At 44.8% G+C, this 17,130-nt stretch overlaps 1 protein-coding gene across 4 annotated transcripts in view; it reads right to left on the minus strand.

The window, feature by feature from the left end:
• The window catches only part of MORC2 (MORC family CW-type zinc finger 2), a 48,342-nt gene that overhangs the window by 21,007 nt on the left and 10,205 nt on the right, over nt 1-17,130 (minus strand). For 2 of the 4 annotated variants that reach the window (XM_064674493.1, XM_064674490.1), the window contains exons 5-10: nt 8,711-8,801; nt 7,051-7,159; nt 5,725-5,884; nt 5,532-5,643; nt 4,173-4,298; nt 1,164-1,243 (exon numbers count right to left, since the gene is read on the minus strand). In XM_064674493.1, the coding sequence (XP_064530563.1) occupies nt 1,164-1,243; nt 4,173-4,298; nt 5,532-5,643; nt 5,725-5,884; nt 7,051-7,159; nt 8,711-8,801 (678 nt within the window). Of the gene's footprint in view, nt 1-1,163; nt 1,244-4,172; nt 4,299-5,531; nt 5,644-5,724; nt 5,885-7,050; nt 7,160-8,706; nt 8,802-17,130 lie in introns of those variants that run through there. The other 2 variants (XM_064674491.1, XM_064674492.1) reach the window with 2 other exon arrangements.

The following is a 17,130-nucleotide window of genomic DNA, read 5'->3' on the forward strand; positions in this document are numbered from 1 at the left end:
TCGTTTAGGTTGGAAAAGACCTCCAAGATCATCGAGTCCAACCTATGACCTAACACCACTACTAGATCACGGCACTAAGTGCCACATCCAGTTCTCCCTTAAACACCTCCAGGGATGGTAACTCCATTAGCTCCCTGGGCATTCCAATGTCTAAATGACCCCCTCTGTGATGATATTCTTCCTAATGTCCAACCTAAAACCTCCCCTGGCACAGCTTGAAACTATGTCCTCTGGTCCTGTGACTAGATGCCTGGGAGAAGAGACCAACCCCCACCCGGCTAAAACCTCCTCTCAGGGAGTTGTAGACTAATAAGGTCTCCTCTGAGCCTCCTCTTCCCCAGGCCAAACAACCCCAGCTCCTTCAGCCGCTCCTCACAGGACATGCGCTCCAGACCCTTCACCACCTTCGCTGCCCTTCTATGGACTTGCTCCAACACCTCAATGTCCTTCTTGAAGTGAGAGACCCAGAACTGGACATAGTACTCAAGGTGTGGCCTCACCAGTGCCAAGTACAGATGGGGAAGAATCATTTCTCTAGTCCTGCTGGCCACACTATTTCTAAAACAGGCCAGGATGCCATTGGCCTTCTTGGCCACCTGGGCACAGTGCTGGTTCCCTGCACAGCCAGAGGCACCAGGGAGGTTTGGTGATGGAAATGAGTAACGTTTCCATGCCAATGAGACCTGTTCTCAGCACTGGAACACCAATGGCAGCATTTTTCAGAGTCAGACACTAGAGCTCCACTTCTAAGTGGACCAATCCCTTTACGTCAAGTGACGGAACAAAAATCTACTTTTTGAGCTGCCTCAACAGAAAAGGGGAAAAGGAGAACACAACCAAGAGCTCATGATATGCTAAAGGTGAGAGCAGAACTGTGGGGTGACAGGGTTCAACCAGGCTTTGGCTGGAGTGAGGGCAGACAGCTGGGGCTCCAAGGGGTATCCTGTACAGCTGTTACCCAGATGAAATGATCTCAGAGAACAATGTACATTCCTTCCATTGCATGGAAGCAAGCCTGGGTCGTCTGTAGTCACTGTAATAACTCAGTTCCTGAGCAATTCCAATGATTCCAGAGGCAAGCAATCCAAGTCATATCCAGCAAGTGTTCAGACCTTCCCTTCGCAACAGCTGAATGAGGGCATATGCATACCCTGAGGACTCACCTATCCTTGCCATGTGCTCTGCTTTCTTCACCTCTTGCTCTGCACGGGTCTTGAAACGGTTTGAAGTATATTTGTACATCCTGTGATGATCAAAATTTATTAATCAGCAAACTCAGCAGTAAGGTCAAACCAAGATTTCATCACTGCATGAGAGAAAAAAGTCCCTACAAGTAGCTACTGTATACTCCTCCCAACAGACTCAATAAATGGAAGAGGTTTACATATCAGGAACTGGACATTTTGGTTGAACCTAGGTAAAAATCTCTTTAAGTCAGAGATGTTATAGTAGAAGTTGCAACCACAATGCCCTGTCTTTTTCTGCACTAGCCAGTGGGGGCAAAATATACCCATACTCTGAGGAAATCGCAAGACTTAGAGAAATAATTTCTTCTTCAGAAGTGGAAAGGAAGAATGAATATATATGGAAAGCTTCTTAAAATCCTCCCACTACAGCTAAATAATCTTTCCTTTTTCCTGCAAACAGCTGTCCACAGGTACCATCTGACAGGTCCATCTCACACAGGGCTAGCTCAAAGCAGAAAAACAATCTGATCACAGCTTTAAGTTTCAGGACATTTCTGTGTGCTCCACATCTGACTTACAACCCTGTAAATTGTGCTGGAGCTGCAGCGGCTTGTTTCACCTTTCCTATATCTTTAAATGCCCAATGCAGATCCCAATCCACAGACTGCTGCAGAGTGAGAGACAGGCGTGTGTGAGGCCAAAGCTTATGAGTGCCTCTGAGCAGAGGCACGTAATTAGGGAAGACGACACCAAGGACAAGCAAAGCCTGCAGGAACTCAGATCATCTTAAGACACAAGGTTTTAGATGTATCAAGAGGAAAATCCTACTCCAAATAACTCTTTATGGAAAATAAACCTTTCCAGCATTTAGCCAAAGCAAAAGCCACTAGAAATGCTTTTTACATAGGGACATAAGGCTTGACTGACCAATTGATTGGAATCACATTTAGATCCCAGTGAGAGACAAGATTACCTCCAAATGGCAGATAAACTGTCAGGACTCATGAGAAACCACACTGTACAGATGAAAAGTTTTGTTTAGGTTTATTTCTGTGGGTGAGCACATACGGATGTTGGTACTGAGGTCAGAAATAGTCTCTCCAACAGGAATCCCTTGCTCCCAAATCTAGAAAATTCACACCACAAGCACAGTTCCCTGAAATACATTTTGCTAAACTCATTTTCTGCTATTCATAAGGATTTCCTCAGTGACAAAAAAGCAGGCAGGTGCTAACGCTTCCAGAAATCACTCAGTTGGGTGAAGTCATTGTGACAGTTGTAGAGACAGGATTTTGGCAGTATCACCTCTAACTTATGTAAGATCGATGAAAGCTACCTGGGGGCAAGAGAGAGAGCACACTGAAAGCCAGGCTGCTCTCAACATGCTGGCATAACCATATTACCTCATCCATATCCAACCGATTTTTCTGAGGGAAAAAAAAAAGAGAGAAGCAAGGTGAAGCTGAATTATCCCCCCATGCCCAGCTCAGAGGCAGGGCAGCTCCTGAGGGGACTATAGGGACAGCAGGGAGCACTGTGAGCAACTGCAGGGTGTCCCAGATGATGGCACCGTGAGCCATCATCAGCCTCATGACATTCATTTACATACCCTAAATCCATGGTGGATTTCCATTCTTTGTTCTCTAACACCAACACTGGAACCTGCAGACAAGCCACTGTACAGGCTTTTCCTTCAGAGATGAAGGCAATCTGACTGACAGTCCTACTGCAGGAGGGAGCCACCACTTAAGGGAAAGAGCCACCTCAGGATGTCCCACACCAGCTACGCAGGGTGTAACGCAGCAGCACCTCTGCTGCCTGTTCCACCCCTTTGCTGGACCAGGAAAGTTCAACACTTACCTGGTCCAGGCTACTGGGCTAGAAACACAGCCATGCTAAAGAGCTGAGCACTGATGCTGCATCAGCTGACCCCAAAGGAGCCCATGTAGGTAAAACAGAGTCAGAAATCCAGAAATTTTCTATCCAGCAAATCGGGATTTACAGTAGCAAGTTTCCTGCCATCTGCAGGGAAACAACTGACCTGGCCAGCACAGGGAGTAGTGGGTGTAACATTCCTTGACTTTGCTCAGGTTTCTAATAACATCTCACACGTTCTCACATAAGGAGCTGAGGAAGTATGAGCTTGACAGACAGACCATGCCCTGAGTTAGAAACCAGCCAGACTCTTCAGGCACCACTGGGCACATGACACTGGCCTGGGGTAGGTAACAGCGCCTTAGTGGGCTGAGAGTGGGCCTATACTACTGAAAAACCACTGCAAGCCAAAATGCTATACTAAAACAATCAGCTAATACTCTGCAAAATTACTACGATTTTATTAAACCAAATCATGCTAAAGTATCTAGAATGCAGACTGTGTGCTCCCAGGGACAGAAGAACACTACTGCCTCAAGCAGACTTAAATACATGTTTCCCTTTACCCTCCCATGCTGGTAACCTTTTCCCAGTCTCTGTTCAGCCAACTGGAAGCACACCTCAGCTCACTGTCACATTTTTTGTTTAAGGGAATTTAAAAGAATAGAGAGAAAGCTATTTCTCAATCTCTATTCAAACCTAGATTAGCTACGTATAAAAGCAACTGTTTCAAACTGCTCAGTCTAGTTTCGTTTCAGTAATAATCCCAATGCCAACTATATGTATTTCCTTGTCCTGCTCAAAAAAACAACACAGTTACCCAACAGTTTTGTGTGAATATAGTATTTTGAACAAGGATCTTCATTTCTTAGTTTGTTCTGAAAGGGAGCCAAATTGCACCATTGACTCATGCAATTTTTAAAAACATTAGATTTTCCAAAATGTACCTCTTTTTCCATGACATCAGCACCACATGCCATTTTCTTATGGTCTGTTTCTGTGGCTTTAACATGGAATTATGCAGAATGTTTGCTGGAGAGCAAAATGCTAAACCTTTTCCCTAATGCCAAAAGGCCCCACACATCTGCAGATTTTGGGTCCAACACTTACCTTGGCTTGTAGAGGCAGCACGAGAGTCGTTTGGTTTGCACTTTGTGTCCGTTGATGAAGATCCTCATCCTGGGATCGATGTACAGCACAGCAGCATAAGCACGGAAGGAGCGGCGCTCCGGCTTGCTGCAAGAGAGCAATTTACTTCAGAACAATGCCCTCAGCAAGACAGCCAGGTGAAAGAAAAGGCTTTTCTATTTTAACTACCAGGTAGCTACATTAAGTGAGGCTTTTCTTTAAAGTTTTTTTCTATCTGTGTCTTCTCCAGAGACCCTCTATTGAACTGTACATTGTAACTACTTCTACCAAATACTGATAATATGCTACTGCAGTTTCAAGAGGGAGTTTGAATACATCTGCATAATAAACCTCAAAGCTATAAAAGGGACCATTTAACACTGTGTGCCCCTCTGCCAGAGATTTCTTACCCTTTGGTGAGTCAACAGTGTGCTGCCACAAAACCTGCACTGCTCACACACAGACATGGTACCACAACATTAGGAGGAAGAAGCAGTGATGCCTTGAGAGCTCGCATTAAAGAGGCTGAGAAGCACATGAGATCCCTGGAGGGATCAAAGGAGTTTGCTGCACTGTGCACTCAATAACGTCACTCTTAATACACAGAGACAGAGCTGCTTTACAGGGTCTGAAACTTCCCATGGAAAATTCAAGCACTTCAGGGAAGAAGCATGTAATCTCATTAGAAAGGTAAAGCTTGCTAAGTGTCCCCACAGAGCTCTGGGATCAAACATTTGGCTCATTTCAGCTCAGTCTTTCCTTTTCAGGCTACACATAATCAACCCAGCAAACACTCAGCTCTCTCTGAACAGGGTCCTCTGCTCCTCCAGCTGCCCTCAGAGTACATCCTTCTTCTTCCTATGCAGGAAAGTCCAGGAACGGCCCCTGCTCCCAGACAGATGTGATTATACACCCCACCTGCCCCCCTGCACCATCCACCCATGGAGGCTGACCTGAACAGCGCCTCATGTTTTACCATTTAATCACAAAATTGAACAGAAGTTTAGAAGCAGTACAGACTGATGATGTAAACATCTTTGATGAGTGTAGAAAATTAAACCTATAGCTTAGGGCTCCTTGTTTTAAGGTGTCTAAAGGGCACTGAGTCTGCTGCTTTGGCTAAGCTGAGACCAGCTAGCACAGGTGTTCACCCAAAACACAGCCACAACACCCGTGGCCTAACACACACATGAATCCCAAACTACTACAGAATAAACTACAGATCTTCTACATTCTCCAGTTCAGTACAGAAAGAGATGCTTTAGAAAACCCCATGCACACACTATGTAGCCAAACCCCACACCCAGTTTGATCAGGGCCTGTAATACTGGTCACACTTACGTTCCCTCAGGGGGTGTTTCTGCCATCTGAATGTCTTGTGGGTCAGAAGTCACATCCAGCTCTGGCTCTCCATTATCCATTAGTTTGAGGTTAAAGATGATCACCAGGGTGCCTGAGCAAGTAACAAGACGATCAGGCAAATCCCAGTCAAACCCCAAATACCTCGCCCATGACCTGCACCATCCACATGTACCTTTCTCACCACGTATCTTACTGAACTGCTCCATCACTTCCCGTTCTGATTTGAAAGGGGAATACTTGTAAATGAGCTCCGTCTCAATAGCAAACTTCTCCATGTTGTCCGTCAAAGGTTCATGGCTCCGTGCATTCCAGGTGGGCAGGGGAACAATGACCTGCAAATCCCATTGTACTGAGAGTGACTCCAGCTCTCCCACTCCAGTCAGTCCCTCCTGTGGGTCACAGCCCAGTGATTTACCCCTCCTGACAGCCCCCTAATTCACCATGAGTCCTTTCCAGCTTTTCAGTGGTTTGCACGTCTGTCAAATGCTTGAAGACCCTCTTTGCCAGCCTCTGAGTTGCTTTCCTACAACACCAGTCTCAGTCTGAACCACCTCTGAGTCACCCATATGGTACCAGCTACTCACACACTCAATAGCTTTTTTTCCCCTCCCCTTGTAGCAACTTTCATAACACTAAAAAAACACTCAAACTTGCCTTTTTTAAAAATGTAAACCTCTGGCTTAATTTCTCTCATGAACTCAAATATCCTTCACTCATATTTATCCTGATCTCACTCTTTATTACTTTTATGGGGTTCTAGCAAGGTTACTTGTGGTTTCTATTATTTAGAGCAAAAACACAGATAGAATTATAAACTGCAGCTGCACAAAGGACTTCAGTCATGGGCTGGCAGCCAGCATGCACTGCCCCTCCCCAGCTTCTCTGCACAGTTCCCTACACTCACTCCCTCCCTCAGGACAGAAGATGTTTCCTGAGATACCATCCCAATGCAAATTTAAAACTTTTCATTATCGGCCTTGCCTGGAGCAACATTGCCCGAGTTATCTATTAAGATATACAAGTTTTTCATAGGTTGAACCACACTGACTTTTTATTAAAAAGAAGAATATCTGAAAGAAGAGATATGCCTGGAGTTTATGACCCGTGGGTAGCAACTTCAACAACACTTTTTATTCTCTACAGAAAATCAAGTTAGAGCAATAAATTTAAATACATCTCAAACTCAAATTTTGTGAGAAAAGGAAAATGCAAGAAGTCTGAGCATTTTCTGAACTCAGCAAAAGCACCTTTAAGTGACTGAAACAAGCCCTTCAAACTTGCTGTAGAGAGACTTCTCAAAGAGAATTAAAACCAAAAGGAAGAAATCTTTGTTGACTTTGCAGAAGCCCTGCAACCATATCACTAAAAGAAAACCATATGCTTGATCCTACAAGAGTGGCAACCAGCCCTGACACAGACCATTCTCCTGTGAGAGTTGGGCAAGTTCAGACAAGGCAGCATTCACTAAATTACTTCATTACAACAAGCACATGCAAACCTCATCGATGCCTTCTTCCTCATGGAATGTCCGTGACAAGAGGAGACAAGTCATGGTGTTGTCTTTCTTCGTGAAGAGGATAAAATCCTTCCCAATCCGCATAGAACCCCTGTAGACAGAGATCGGGCTGCGTGTTACACCTGATGTACCACACTGTTCAAAACACAGACCACTTTACTGAGCATTCTTCCCATTATAAGATGCCAAAACCAGGTTAGGCAGAAGGGCAGAAACAGCAACTACCATTTCTCTCTAAACATCTCATTCCTTTCAGAAGACATCTCAATCTAGACATTTTCACAGTGTTTCAAAACATTTAACACCAGTCACAGTTAAAACATGCAGAAGTACAGCACAGCGTTCCAGACTCCTACTATGTAGACAGTTTAAATAAAAGGAAAAAAAAATTTAAAAAGACAACTAGGGTGAGATGTGACAGTAACCTTCAAACCTCTGAGCAGAAATGTCAGTGACAAAGCAAGCACACCTCTCATTTCTCCGTATCTGGAATGAATAGCAGCAGTCTGGAGACAGAAAATTAATTTCCTAATATCTAACTAAAGCCTCACTGACACTTCAGCCAAGGCAGCTTAGCAGTTCATTGTCACAAAAAGGGACAGTCCCATCTTCCTCCTCACTCTCCTATCCAAAATAGTGTCTTTGCATCTTCTCTGTTACCCTGTTACCAAACTCATCCAAAAAACCTTAACAGATAACAATTAACATTGCACTGAAAGAGGTATCAGTCTTACATCAGTACATTTGTCTTGAGACTGGCTTAAGGCCATACCACAGCGATACCGCAGCTCACCCTTCACATGCTGGGGCTTCAGGCAGCATTTCTCAGCTGTAATACAGTACAACTCTTATTCAAGGTTAAGAAGGGACACAGATCTGTCCTGGAAGTGCACAGGTCAGAATACGGGATGTGTCCTATGCTGCAGCTGAATCAATACTGTCTCAAGATCCCCTAAATCCTGTTTTTTTTCCCCCCAGATTATAGAGTCCCGCCAATTTCCCAGTAAAATGCATATAATCAAGCCACACATGCCAGGACAAAGCAGAATAGAGTAAGCCATAAAGCTCTCTAACTTTTCCAAAGACACAGCAAGCATCTTCCTCTTTCCTAGCAAATTCCCTCCAGCAAGATTTCCTCCCCACCTCCATTCCTCTGCACTTAATCCCATTCCTCCTCTCATTCCTTCCATCATTCCCCCTTTTTCTGCTTTTGTTTGGTTTAAGAACAAAAAGAAACAGTTAAAGTCCATCTGCCTTGCACCAGACAACTTTCCTACTGAGAGGCTGCAACACTATTTTGTTCTAATTTTATTACTTGGCTGTTGCAGGCAGGTTTTTCAGATTACGGTTTGGTTTCCAGCTCTTTCATTATTTTTCCCTGGCTCTGACCTGCACCTTCTGTCTCACGCAAACATAGTGCCAAAATACTGTCATCAGCTGTGGACAGCCTTCTTGGCCACGGGAGAACCACAGCAGATGTTGACAGAGCTCCTGCCTTATCAAACCAGGGCATCTTATCTAGAGTTCATCTGCTTTTTTTTTCTGGAAAAAAAGATATACACCTTCAAGCAAAAAATACATTAACCAACCACCTGGCTTCTGACCTCCCCAACCTCAGAAGGCTGGCTTTTGTTATACCTACGATTTCAAGCCATTCCCATACTGCCCAATTTGAGTGGACTCTGGTGATCGCTTGGCTGATTTACCAAACTGGATAACACTGGCAGCTTCATCTGCAACAAAAGACAGGGAACAAAAAGAGCTTATTTTAATGTACAGACACACACACACACATCTTTTAGATAAAGAAGGAAGATAACTACTTCACCAACTGGAAACAGCACAGAAAGACATGAAAGAGGACAAAAGCCCAAGCTGAAGTTCCATCCTGAAGCTGAACCACAGAGCCCTGTGAGGTGTGTGCTGCTCAAGGGCACTGATGTTATCAGAAACTTTCTACAGGTGGCATGATGCTGACAAAAAGAGTTTTTAAGTTTCAGCCTAGTCCAGTGTCCCATCTGAACTACATGAAGACATTTCTTTTTGTAAAAAAAAAAAAAAAATCCATAAAAATGGTCTGTTTATGTCCACCACAGTTATCAATACTCATAAACCAAAACCTTGGGAAGTGGCAGCTCTGCTGCATCCCATGTCCCACTGACACCACACACTTGAGAGCACTGGTACTAGAGCATAAGTCAGGACTATAAAAAAGGTCAGGATCCAGAATAAACACTACTATTTCTTCACAGTGCTGAATTGAACACTTTGGTTAATTAAAGCACTAGTAAGACACAAGTTAACTTTGGCAGCAGATTGCTGGACCCCTGGCAGCAGGACAGCTTGAAGGAAAGGCAGCATGAGCAGGTCCCACAGCAATTAGTGGAGTATTTCATTAGCACAGGACAAAATGAAAGGACATGATGGCTTTACAGTTGAGATGGTTTGCCATTTTTAGTTCCAGCCTTTCTACTTTCAAGGGATAAAGCCAAAATTTTAACATCATCCCTAGAACAGAATGATTCCTTTCCCTTCCCCCAAGAGATAGCAATCATTCCACCAGAGGGTTTACTGGGAGAAATGAAGTGCAATTCCAGAGACAAGGAACACAAAGTGCCTTAACAGGAAGGCTAACAACAATCACAGCTCTCAAATGCATATACAAGCTGTGAGGAAGCACGGGACATCACTCACCCCACCACGCTGAGGGAGGCTGAGCCCATGGACTGGCTAGATTTCAGCACCCAGGAGACTCACTCAGGCTCACCAGCCATGACAGCCAGTTTTACAGTAAGATATTCAGTATTAACAGCATTGGTCTGACATGGTATCACTGAGCTGGTGTCAGAATGCTGTTTTCAGTTGAAATCATATTCAGATTTAAAGCCACAAATACAGGAGAGCAACTGTGCAAACCCCTCACTGTCTCAACTGCGGGTGTTCATAATGGAGCTCCACAGCTATTCCAAAACCAACTTTGGACTGGATGAGGGTACCTCTGCCTTCCCTTCAGCCTACTGTAGTATTTTCTAGCCAAAGAAAACATTGGAATATCTTGTATGTGAGATCTGGGTAAAGATGTCCATGATGACATTATTATTATTATTATTATTATTATTATTATTATTATTACTCTAACTACTATGACTGTGTTATTTTTAAAGCCTGGTCAGGAAAGGGGATAGGGAATATTCTAAGAAGAGAAGGACTACTGCAACCTTTTTGTTGTATAAACATTTCTCAGTAACTATTTTTAAGAAACCTTCAGGAAGCTAAAAAAGTTAAAGAGTAATTATCCAAAGCACTTCCTCTTTCAGAAAAGGTGACCATATGGTTCATTACTCAATGCTGGGTGTCTGAAACCACTCTACAATGACTCTTCTTTCAGGGCAGAGAGACGAAGGCAGTGCTGAGCAGAGGGGACTGTGAGGGAGCACCTCTCTGCTTCAGACTGACTGTCTCTGGGAGAGATTTAATCTTTACATCCTCTAAAGAATCAAAATACAAATGAATTTTTTTCCAGCTCTTTTGAGTTAAGGCTCTGGAGGGAGTTTCACTTAAGGCTATTTTAGTCACAGTGGTTCTGTTCTGTCGTGTTTCAGAGCTACTAGATTAAAAAAAGGCAAACTCCCTGGCAAGAAAAAGGAGGAGAGGGGGGGATCGATGCCAAACAGACGAGAGAAAAACAAGTTGAAGAAATTCACTCAATATGGCAGAGTAGATCTTCAGAGCCCAAGAAATCAAGGGCACATTGTCATAGGTTGAAACTGGCCCCTCTGAGAGCCTGGGGGGGCTCAGAGGTGATTGAGTGCCAGGGCAGTGTTCCCTGGAGAGCCATTCACTGTCCATGTTGTTCGCTTCTGCTCAAAATCATATATCACAGCACCGGAAGCCATTGGCAGTTCTATCTTGGCTGTTTTGGTGTTGGTGTCTGCTGTGTGTAGGTGTTGAAGGCAAGGGGGTGGCTGGGCTCCTTCTCTCCCCCTCCAGGGGGAAGAGGGGAGCCCTGCAGCCCCCCAAACTCTGCCTAGGCCAGAGTTAGAGACAGCACTGGAATGAGTGCATGTTTGTGAGGGATGCGACTCACAAACAACTGGTAAGTGGGAGAGAGAGAGGCAGGCCCTGTGGCCAGGCCCTCTTCTTCTTTCTCCCCCACCTTTGCAGCCAAGCTGCAGAGGAGGGCTGTTTTCTCCCTCTCGCTGTTTAGTGAGAGTGGATGTGAGGCTCAGCATTGGAGCAGAGCCAAGTGGACAGGCCGGAGGAGGCTCGATTGCCAGGGAGAAAATCCCAGGTAAGAATTGGAAATGGACCCCAGAGAAAGAGAGACGGGCCCGGAGGATGTCTCTGCCGTGATCTAAAACGCAGGACAGCCGAAAACCCAAGGAGAAATCAACATTCCAGGATGTGGACGCTTGATAAGCTAAACTACACTACAGCAGCCTACGAACCGAGGCATGAGAGAGAGAAATCACACAGCAGCAGAAGAGCAAGGACTCAAACCTATCTTCTTGGACTTCATGAGGAGGAGAGACTGCAACAAACAACTGGAACTTGGTGAGGGGGGAGCGTTCAGGAGCCCAGAACACTCCCACAGCAAAAGACTGTGTTACGTATCAGCCTTGAAAAGCTGCTCCTGGTCTAAAGTTAAAGAAGGGGCTTGAAAGGACTGACTGATAGAAATGTAATATATATACAGTTGCCTTTAGTTTGTATAGTATTTATTTGTGTAAATAAATGTATATACTTCCCCCTTCCCCTACAGAAGCCTCTAGCCTGAAAGTTTCTCTCCGGTGTTAGGATAAATTGTTGGGAAGGGGTGGGGGAGCCTGGAAAATTGGATTTGGGATTTCTAATGTGGCTCAAACTGCCACAATTTTTGGTGCCGTGACTCGGATAATCTGATTGGCTGTGGGTAGAAAACATGAGACTTGTTGACATAACGAAGAGAAGCTTTCAGACATAACGAACTGTACCAGGGCTGATAAGGTAGAGCTTTAGTTAGAATGTAAGTGCTTGATATGGAGTTAAGTTCATAGTAATGTTGTGCTAATGTATAGTAGAAGGAGTTGTATTTCATTTTAGGTTATATGTTAGTTGTAGAGTATTGGAATTGTTGTGATATATGATTTTTCCCAGAAGCAGGGGGTGGAAGTAGAGTCATGGTGGGGGAAAACAGTTTTCCCCCTGAAGTTCTAAAATGGTAAACCCCAGGGGGTGGAGACCCTTGGGGTTTGAGCCAATGAGCGCTTCTGCAAAATATAAACATATCACAAGCAGACCGGAAGAGAAGGTGATGTTGTTGTTGTTGTAGTTGTTGTAGTGGCCATGTTGTAAAGCCACAAGGAGAAAGGGCAGGAGCCCCCTGGGGGGCTCTGAGCCCCCCCAGCCCCTGGCTGGGGGGCTACAGGGACTTGGAACAGCCTAAGGCTGGGCTAAGTACCTGTGGCTAGAAACTAAAGAAGTTTCATCCACCGTGAATGGGCAGACGGAGCAGCAGCAGAGACAGCAGCGGACGAAGAAAGTGGCAGAGAGCCAGAAGAGATAAGAATAAGCAGCAAACAGGCATTGCAGCCAAGGATGAGAGACACAGAGTTGTCTGAAGAGAAAGAGAGCCAGCAGCAGAGAGAGCAGGACTAAGCTCTACAGAGACAGAGTTTTGGGGTAATAACTGAACCAAAAGACCCCAAACCCCTCTGAGGCCTCCTAGAGAGAGGAGGATGATGGACTTTTAGTCTTGGAGTGCTACAGCACTGCAGAAAGGAGCTGAAAAGCTCAGAGAAGGAATGCGGAGGGGGTGACCTTGGCCCCCCTGCTGCTTGAGACAGAGCACAGAGCTCTGCAAAGGGGACTTGAATCCCCTGAAGATATGAAGATACGTCACGAAGACCCCTGAGCTTCGTTGATATGACCGTGGTGAGGCGACCGTTGTCCAGGTGAACGCAGCCCACGGATGAGAAGACCCTCGCTTGGAGATGAAGGGTTGAGAGGGGCTTGGATACTCCCCTCGTGTGTACTGGCAGAGATCCAGCTACAGCTGCTGCATGAGAGAGAGAGAGATAGACTGCTACTCTGAAGAGAATGCTGCTCTGAGAGTGGAAAAGATCTTTTCCTTCTTCCCTCCTGGACTCTTATTTGGAAGGGAGAAGAGATTTGATCCATTGTAAATACTGTTATGTCATGGTAGAGATAGTTAAGATTGTATATAATGTATTGTAGTATTTATTTTGTACAGTCATTGTAATATATAACCCTTTCCCCCCATTTTGAGTCTCGTGTGGTGTCTGGAAAACCCATCTCACACTGGGATGAGATGTGGGAGGGGGGCTTGGACTAGGGAATTAGATTTTGGAGCTCTCAAACCATGACAGCACATATAAAACGATTCTTAATAAGGAACATCAGCCCTCAGAGATGAAGAAATCGTTAAATGGAGTTGTCTAGTTCTGGAGCATTCCTGAAGTCAGACCTGGCTTCACCCTTTGAGGAAAGTCCTCTCATATCTCAAAGTTCTCCAGCTGAGAATATACCAAAGAAGGTCCTGATCTGAGCAGAGAAAATTATCCTTCCTACCTTCTCCACAAATTCATCTGCTATATTCATATTAGGTAGAGTACTTGCAGAGGACTCAACAGCATCCTCAAAAGATATCTCAGAGCCAAAGAATCTAATTCACGACGTAGGGGAAATCAGCCTAAAGCAAAGTTGAGCTTTCCTTGGAACAGGGGAAAAAAGGGAGAAGCTCCAAGGTTCTCTGTAACCACAACACAAGACACCAGCCCCATTGGATGATGGCTGGAAACCACCAGTGATTAACAAATCACTTTGATACATGTTTCTGCAATTTATTTCAAAAATCTGTTAACTTGAGAGGAAATGTCAGTGTTAAAGATTACAGTTTAACCTTAAACAAGGTTAAACAGACATTTTCCCCTGAGAAATGTGTAGAATGCTCCCCTGAAAATGGTCTCCAAGAGTCTCTGCCCACACACACAAGTGTGTACACACTCTAAAATAAGTGCTGAAATTCCATTTACATTTAAACAGTGTTCCTCACCATTGTGAGCCTTGGATAAATAGTATTTTTAAAATATAAGATCTAATAAAGTAACCAAGACACTAGTACTTATTTAACTGCTTCCAGGAAAACAAAAACTGTTCTGAGCTTCCAAACTTCAAAAATACAGTTTAAAAGAGCAAGAACTGATATATTTACTTCAATCTCTCAAAAAGCAATGGAACGAGTCCTCTTAAAAAAGTATTACAAGCCAGCTGAGACAGGTGACTGGGATAAGTCCGCAAAGATTTACCCAGGCAAGTCACTGATGGTGACTGATCTGGTTGCCTTCTGCAAGGCAGCCCTTTCTGTTTATGTGGAGAGCAGTGTGTATTGTTTGGCTGGACTTCAGCCAAATGGTTGACACAGATTTCCACAGCCTACTCCTGGACAAACTGGGGAGACATAGACCAGACAGGTCATATGCAAGACAAGAAGGGAACTTGCTCACAGATTGTGCTCAGAGGTGATCATCAGTGGTTTTCACTCTGCCTGTCACAAGTGGAGACCCCTGGGGATTGAAGTTGTGGTCCATGCTGCTCAACATCTCCATACAGGATCTGGATGATGGGATCAAAGGCACCCATATCAGCTCTGCTGATGGGGGTGAACTGGGCACATAGGGAAAGCTTTCTTAGGGACCTGGACAGGCTGGAATAGCGGGCAAGCAAGACTTGTCTGAAGTTCAAGGGAAGCGTAAGGTCCTGCACCTGAGATGAAATAACCCAAGAGCCCAGCACAGACTGGGATCTGCAGGGTGTGGGGAGCTGCCATGCTGGAAGAGACTAAGAGGTCCTGCTGGACAACAAGCTGAGCATGATCGACCAGCGTCCCATGACAGCAAAACAGGCAAACAGGGACAGTATCCACAGGGACACTGCCACAAAGATGGAGATGTGATCATCCCACTCAACTCCTTGCTTGTCAGGCCCCTCTGGCAGTACTCTGCCCAGTTCTGTCTCCTTAGTTCAGGAAGGATGCAGATAGACTGGACAAAGTGTGAAGGAGAAGGTGATCAGAGGGGTGGAGAGCCTGCCTTATGAGGAAAGCTAGATCTCCTTCCTGGAGAAGAGAGGGCCCAGGGGGAATCTCATCACAGTATTCCAGTACTTGAAGGGTATCTACAAAGAGGATGGAGGCTCTCTCTTCCCTAGGAGCCACATGGAAAAAACAAAGGGCAATAGTACAAGTTGCACTGCGAGAGGTTTCTTCTTAAAGTAAGTAAGGAATTTTTTAGACATCAATCAATCAACCCCTGGAACAACTCCCCAGTGATGTGGTGAAATCTCCATCGCTGGAGGGACAGGGTGCTAAATCATCTCCTCCCTTTCCCATGAAAGGGAGCAGATGATCTTTGAGGTCCTTTTCAACCTGAGCTGTTCCATGATTCTAAAATGCAAGTTATAGTCTTCTCTTTCTTCAATCGCTTAAGAACATTACAGATCACTTCCTAAATTAGTTGTTACACTTTTTCAACCTACAAGTTGACTCACTGAATCGTTCAACCTGTATTTTGATTCACTGAATTCATGAAGCACCTTCAGAGCCAGGCAGCAGGTAAAATTCTCAAGCCCAAGTAACCTCAGTAGTGATTCCACTGAAAATCTGGGAAATGCTGACCTCAGACAGGCTGCATGAGAACTGTTGTTCAAATTTCTAATGGACTCCTATCTAGTCCCTTATGAAAAAGCCAAACTTTTGGGCTAGTACTATTACCCTCTCAGTCAGGGGCGGGGGGCGTTTACACTGAATATTAGGAAAAAGCTATTCCCCTAGATGGTGACTGGGCAACGAACAGGCTTCCCAGGGCAGTGGTCACAGCACCAAGCCTAAGAGAGCTCAAAGAGCATTTGGATAACACTCCCAGACACATGGTGGGATTTTGGGGTTGTCCTGTGCAGGGCCAGGAGCTGGCCTTGATGATTCCTGTGGGTTCCTTCCAACCTGGGATATTCTATAATTCTGATATCTCCCTGTGGGACATGATGGTTCTTTTGAAAAGAGCTGTCCTGTGGCATTGCTGAATCTTCAGACCTTTTGATAACTCATGACTCTACAGTATGTGATGTCTGCAGCTTGAGTACAAATATATTTTGATCTTCAGACCACACAACCCAGAGTGATCATTAAGAGAGCCAATGCAGCAAGTACTCAATGCAACTTGAATCACTTGACAAACACTCCTCGTTTTTAGAAATGAGAAGTTGTCATTTGGCTTGCTAATCAGGAGCCATCAGACAAAGCACTCAAATCTGGCCAACTGCCTCGCTCTGTTTTCAGAGCTTGCCAAAGAAATCTAGAAATGTCCAACACAGAACAAGACCAATGAGAACAGCAATAGAGTAATACAGAGAACGTGTTAATGGAATGTTCAGAGCCTTCAGCTTTTCCCTCTGTGTAGAAGTGCCCAGAGGCACTCATCCTCCCCAGATGGTGCCTCATCAAGCCTTCCAAGCTGTCCTTTCAGCGTACTTGGGAAGATCCCATGGGTTCCAACACACAATGGCAAGTCACAGAGTTATTCTTTTTAGCATGTCAGCTTTATCTAGGATAAAATTAATTCTTAATTAAAGGTATCATGCACAAAAATAAAACACTCCCAAGCTCTATGATTTCTGTTGAAGCAAGGATCTGTATGAAAGGAGAAAAGCCCAGTAAAAGGTCTTCTGCTGACATCTCCTAAAGTCATCTGAGATGGATCAAGGAGATCTTCAGGATGCCATTAAAACTGGCAGGTCTGCATTATGAGAAACTAAAGTTCAGATCCCTACAGCCAGGGATGGAACCAAAGAGAGTCCCATGAAGGGAGCTTGGATTAAAGACTCTCCTCAGCTGCTTCTGTTCATGCTGACAGGCTGTCCATGCTGTCTGTGCAGCACATGGAGCTTCCACCCAGCTGCCCTTAGTCCAGTGACTTTCAAATGCTCATCAAGCCTTAAGGTGAATGCCCAGTGCAGAAGCCATGAAGATGTGATCAGAGTTAGACTGTGCATCAAACAATATATCTG

The sequence above is a fragment of the Pseudopipra pipra genome, chromosome 18, assembly GCF_036250125.1.
Source record: "Pseudopipra pipra isolate bDixPip1 chromosome 18, bDixPip1.hap1, whole genome shotgun sequence".
NCBI classification, from domain to species: Eukaryota; Metazoa; Chordata; class Aves; order Passeriformes; family Pipridae; genus Pseudopipra; species Pseudopipra pipra.